The following is a 6,230-nucleotide window of genomic DNA, read 5'->3' on the forward strand; positions in this document are numbered from 1 at the left end:
CGTGGCGGAGATCTTTGTGGGCTATACTCGGCCTTGTCTCAGGATGGTAAGTTGGTGGTTGAAGATATCCCTCTAGTGGTGTGGGGGCTGTGCTTTGGCAAAGTGGGTGGGGTTATATCCTTCCTGTTTGGCACTGTCCGGGGGTGTCATCGGATGGGGCCACAGTGTCTCCTGACTCCTCCTGTCTCAGCCTCCAGTATTTCTGCTGCAGTAGTTTATGTGTCGGGGGGCTGGGGTCAGTTTGTTATATCTGGAGTACTTCTCATGTCCTATCCGGTGTCCTGTGGGAATTTAAGTATGCTCTCTCTAATTCTCTCTTTCTCTCTTTCTTTCTCTCTCTCGGAGGACCTGAGCTCTAGGACCATGCCTCAGGACTACCTGGCATGATGACTCCTTGCTGTCCCCAGTCCACCTGGTCGTGCTGCTGCTCCAGTTTCAACTGTTCTGCCTGTGATTATTATTATTTGACCATGCTGGTCATTTATGAACATTTGAACATCTTGGCCATGTTCTGTTATAATCTCCACCCGGCACAGCCAGAAGTGGACTGGCCACCCCACATAGCCTGGTTCCTCTCTAGGTTTCTTCCTAGGTTTTGGCCTTTCTAGGGAGTTTTTCCTAGCCACCGTGCTTCTACACCTGCATTGTTTGCTGTTTGGGGTTTTAGGCTGGGTTTCTGTACAGCACTTTGAGATATCAGCTGATGTACGAAGGGCTATATAAATACATTTGATTTGATTTGATCAAGTCTATTTCAGAAACCTAGAGAAAAGCACTGGTATAACTCATTGATGACACAGGGTTTCAGAACAATAAAGCAAGTTTATTCAAAGTTCCAGAAACAGCCATAAAAAAATTCCAGATCAATCAACCAATCACAAATCAATATCACAAATCAACCAATCACAAATCAATATCACAAATCAACCAATCACAAATCAATATCACAAATCAACCAATCACAAATCAATGATAAGATCAAATCAACCATGAATTAACTTTATAGATGCCTCCAGCGCCCTTAAACCATTAGTGGGATGTGCCAATAAAATGTTATTTGTCGATCACAATTTTATCAGAAGGACAATATTTAATGACAATAATAACAAGAAAAACCTTCTACAATTTATAAACGGCTCTTTGTCTTCCCCTCAAGATGATCAGTCCCTCAGTTGGTGTCTAAAAAAACTCTGTAACAGCTACATTAACACACTTCTGTCAATGAGGTCACCTTAACGATTCCTCCGAAAATGTTACTTTAAACCAAGTAGAATAAAAACCTTAAAATATCTCAAGCTAAAATGCGAAAGCAAAAATCTTGTTCCAGCAGTCGACAGGTTCTCCCAGCTCAAAGAGAGTCCGTTCTACCATCAGTCTTCCTGTCTGCTAACTCATTGTGGCTAACTCCTGCTCCAATGATGCATTAACACCTAATGCGGCATTTTCAGCACCAACTAACCCCCCACCTCCTGCCTGGCTGTTCTGACCTGTGGATTTACAATTCAAGCTAGAAACCTCCATTACTGCACTACTTTAATCCTCCTTTTATATTTCACAATGTTTTCAACTTTCAACATTTAACATATTTAACCTTTAATGATCATTACAATAAACTTCAGTCCCAATTCATTTCTTCTCTTTTTTTCTTATTTTATTTAAATAAATGTAAATTCTCTTATCGATGTTCATTCTTCTTTATTCTCTGTGTGTGAATGAAAGTGAAACTCCTTCATGAGTTTGTGTGTGTGTGTGTGTGTGTGTGTGTGTGTGTGTGTGTGTGTGTGTGTGTGTGTGTGTGTGTGTGGGTGTATGCAAGTGGGGCCTTCCTATCCAGGCCCTCTGTCACTAAAATGTCACAGAAAACTGGGTCCCTAGTGGTCCCTATATAGTGGTCCCTATATAGTGGTTCCAATATAGTGGTCCCTATATAGTGGTCCTATATAGTGGTCCCTTTATAGTGGTCCTATATAGTGGTCCCTATATAGTGGTCCCTATATAGTGGTTCCTATATAGTGGTTCCTATATAGTGGTCCCTATATAGTGGTCCCTATATAGTGGTCCCTATATAGTGATCCCTATATAGTCGTTCCCCATAGTGGTCCCTATATAGTGGTCCTATATAGTGGTCCCTATATAGTGGTTCCTATATAGTGGTCCCTATATAGTGGTCCCTATATAGTGGTCCCTATATAGTGGTCCCTATATAGTGGTCCTATATAGTGGTCCCTTTATAGTGGTCCTATATAGTGGTCCCTATATAGTGGTCCCTATATAGTGGTTCCTATATAGTGGTCCCTATATAGTGGTCCCTATATAGTGGTCCCTATATAGTGGTCCTATATAGTGGTCCTATATAGTGGTCCCTATATAGTGGTCCCTATATAGTGGTCCTATATAGTGGTCCTATATAGTGGTCCTATATAGTGGTCCTATATAGTGGTCCCTATATAGTGGTCCTATATAGTGGTCCCTATATAGTGGTCCTATATAGTGGTCCTATATAGTGGTCCCTATATAGTGGTCCCTATATAGTGGTCCCTATATAGTGGTCCCTATATAGTGGTCCCTATATAGTGGTCCCTATATAGTGGTCCCTATATAGTGGTCCCTATATAGTGGTCCCTATATAGTGATCCCTATATAGTGGTCCCTATATCTATAACTCAGCAGATGTATGTATAGTGGTCCCTATATCTATAACTCAACAGTTATATAGTGGTCTGTATATAGTGGTCTGTATATAGTGGTCTGTATATAGTGGTCCCGATATTTACAACTTGACAGAGCTTTGTTAAATATTTCCTTCCTCTTGCAGTGGGACATTGGGACTTCAGTACAACCTCCTCCGGCACCATCATCAACATCCTCTTCTTCCTCCAGCACCAGAATCTGTGGAGGGTCCGTCAGGTTGTCCAGTGGTCTCAGCTTCCTAGGAGTTGAGTATGGCTTCCAGCATGGCTCTGTACAGCTGCCCAGAGGAAGGGTCTTCCATCAGGAGAGAATCCGGGGTCACCCCCCGTCTCAGTTGGCCCACAAGCTGGTGCAGCAGACTACCCTTGTACAGCCTAGACTCCAACAGGGAAACAACAGAGGGTTGAATTAGCTGTGTTGCTGCTGGGCTAGAAAACAATGTAAAGGAATACCACTGGTCTACTCTAGAGGTTAGAGGTTAGGGTTGTTTTAGGAAGTGACACCTTACCAGGCACACTGAGGCTCAGGTAGAGGGAGACACAGAAGTTGGTTCAGGTAAAGGCCATCCCTCATGCAGCGCTGCCATTGGTTATAGGCGTGGGCCACACCCAGGTCTGGACTCATAGCACGTCTCTGAATCAGCCCTCTCATCCTCTCCAACACTGGTCCCTCCTCTATAAACCCTGATACACAAGAAGGGGAGGAGTCATTGGCTGCACTTCACGCACTTTATTTATAAATTCCAAGTTGTGTGTGGCTGTGTGTGTGTTTTCATTCATGCTCTGGTCCATACCTCTCTGGCTCTTCCTCTGTCTGCAGAGCTCTCCGAACACAAGTCCTAGTAGCAGGGCCTGCAGGAGAGGAAGGTCTGGTCGGGGATGGGCGTGCCTCAGCCAGTAGTAGGTAACAGCCACAGGAAGTCCCAGGTGAAGTGGGAGACCATTCAAAGTGGACTGGGACACACCAACGGTCTCCAAAAACACCTCAAGCCGCACTAAATGTGGAGCCTAAGAAACAGAACAAGAGAATGAGAATTAATTTCAGAATCAACAGCAGCATGTTTATATTATACTGTATACTACATCATGTCTACATACCTGATATACTGTATACTACATCACATGTATACATACCTGATATACTGTATACTACATCACATGTCTACATACCTGATATACTGTATACTACATCACATGTCTACATACCTGATATACTGTATACTATATCACGTCTACATACCTGATATACTGTATACTATATCACATGTATACATACCTGATATACTGTATACTATATCCCATGTCTACATACCTGATATACTGTATACTACATCACATGTATACATACCTGATATACTGTATACTATATCACATGTATACATACCTGATATACTGTATACTACATCACATGTCTACATACCTGATATACTGTATACTATATCACATCTACATACCTGATATACTGTATACTACATCACATGTATACATACCTGATATACTGTATACTATATCACACGTCTACATACCTGATATACTGTATACTATATCACATGTCGACATACCTGATCCAGTGTGTCCAGCTGCAGCTGTTGTGCAGCACTGGGCAGGTTGGCATTAACCTTGCTGCTGGTCAGGTTTGTTTCTTCCCTGTCATACTCCTCCACTTCCCTCCCCTCACCCAGCAGCAGCCCGTAGAATGCCTGCCGTATGGGCCGAGAGGTGATGTTCCCACTGGGTAAGCTGTGATCTTCCACTTGGATACCCTGTATCACTGGCCTCCGCTGCAGAATGTATATCATGTAGGGGGGAAGTGTCCCGTTCGTCAACGGCAGCAGAGTCCAGTCTGGAAGGACACTCAGATGGTCTGGGAGAAGGCCGGCATCAGGAGCCTCGCCATCATTGAAGAAACGCTCCAGGCAACCGGGTTGAATCTGGTATGTTTCTATGCCCCGAGAGAGGGCCTGGAGGGCAGCATCCATGTTGTTTTCCCCATGACCAATGAGGAGGTGCACATTGTCCAAGGCCTCCTGCTTCTCCTGGAAACTGGCCAGCCATTTCAGCAACTTGTTGAAAAAGACAACCCCTTCCCAAGCACAAAAAAACAACACACATATATATATATATATATATATAAAATATTGCAGGCATTGAATATACCTTTGAGCATCAATTACACCAGTTATTAATTACACTTTGGATGGTGTATCAATACACCCAGTTACTACAAAGATACGGGTATCCTTCCTAACTCAGTTGCCAGAGAGGAAGGAAACTGCTCAGGGATTTCACCTTGAGGTCAATGGTGACGTTAATGGCTGAGATAGGAGAAAACTGAGGATCAACAACATTGTAGTTATTCCACAATATTAACCTAATTGACAGAGTGAAAATAAGGAAGCCTGTACAGCAGGGATCTCCAACCTTTTCTAGCATGACAGCTACATAAAGAAAAATGAATTTCACGAGCTACTCATTTTTTTAATAGCTTTCAAATCGTCAAATTCTTCTCCTCTCCTCAACCCTGCAACTCTTCCCCTGTTCCTTATACAAGATATGTGTTTTCTGGCAATATATAATAGTCAAATAACAACTCTAAGGGGGCCCTATAAAATGTTATTTTGAATTATTCCAAATTCTGTTTTTTACTCTCAATATTACAATTATTCAGAGAGAAACAATGGAAATTGATGTTCTGAGTCAATGCTTAAATCACATCAACAGAAAAATGTAGAGGTCTGAAAAAAAATGCTAACAAATGTAAAAAAAATCTGTAATTCCCCTTTAATTGTACATCTAGCAGGAGAGGAATGTATTAGTTTAGCAATGTTTCTGCTGTTAGGCCTACTGCTGCAGCACATCATGGCAGAGACTGCTAAACAATGGCCTCCTAATTTATGCAAATAATCATGATATCCAAAACCATTCAAAAGTTTGGGGTCACTTGGAAATGTCCTTGTTTTTGAAAGAAAAACATCAAATTGATCAGAAATACAGTGTAGAAATTGTTAATGTTGTAAATGACTATTGGAGCTGGAAACGGTTGATTTGTTATGGAATATCTACATAGGCGTACAGAGGCCCATTATCAGCAACCATCACTCCTGTGTTTCAATGGCACGTTGTGTTAGCTAATTCAAGTTCATCATTTTAAAAGGCTAATTGATCATTAGAAAACCCTTTCGCCATTATGTTAGAAGAGTTGAAAACTGTTGTACTGATTAAAGAAATAATAAAACTGTCTTTCTTTAGACTAGTTGAGTATCTGGAGCATCAGCATTTGTGGGTTCGATTACAGGCTCAAAATGGCCAGAAACTTGTCAGCCTATTCTTGTTCTGAGAAATGAAGACTATTCCATGCGAGAAATTGCCAAGAAACTGAAGATCTCGTACAACGCTGTGTACTACTCCCTTCACAGAACAGCGCAAACTGGCCCTAACCAGAATAGAAATTTTTAAATTCATGGTCAGACAACACAAAGAGAGAATGGTACATAAAAAAGGAATTACGTTCCATTGACGTGCGCTTAACTTGGGTCTTAA

At 41.8% G+C, this 6,230-nt stretch overlaps 1 protein-coding gene across 1 annotated transcript; it reads right to left on the minus strand.

Moving 5' to 3' along the window:
- Nucleotides 1–2,929: 2,929 nt before the first annotated feature.
- Nucleotides 2,930–5,639, minus strand: LOC110512766 (protein asteroid homolog 1-like). Its single transcript, XM_036961511.1, has 4 exons — nt 4,253–5,639; nt 3,485–3,698; nt 3,200–3,374; nt 2,930–3,065 (listed from the first exon to the last, which is right to left on the minus strand). Exons 1-4 carry the CDS (start codon nt 4,667–4,669, stop codon nt 2,930–2,932), a joined length of 942 nt encoding a protein of 313 aa, XP_036817406.1. The 5' UTR covers nt 4,670–5,639.
- Nucleotides 5,640–6,230: the final 591 nt, after the last annotated feature.

This window comes from Oncorhynchus mykiss, chromosome 2, assembly GCF_013265735.2.
Source record: "Oncorhynchus mykiss isolate Arlee chromosome 2, USDA_OmykA_1.1, whole genome shotgun sequence".
NCBI lineage: Eukaryota > Metazoa > Chordata > Actinopteri > Salmoniformes > Salmonidae > Oncorhynchus > Oncorhynchus mykiss.

What these genes read in the sequence shown, in the direction of transcription:
- LOC110512766 (XM_036961511.1), bottom strand. Translation starts at nt 4,669, where the DNA reads ATGGATGCTGCCCTCCAGGCCCTCTCTCGGGGCATAGAAACATACCAG. An exon ending in AGCTGGACACACTGGATCAG is followed by an intron (nt 3,699 to 4,252) that starts GTATGTCGACAT and finishes TCTGTTTCTTAG; the next exon opens with GCTCCACATTTAGTGCGGCT. An exon ending in ACAGAGGAAGAGCCAGAGAG is followed by an intron (nt 3,375 to 3,484) that starts GTATGGACCAGA and finishes CTTGTGTATCAG; the next exon opens with GGTTTATAGAGGAGGGACCA.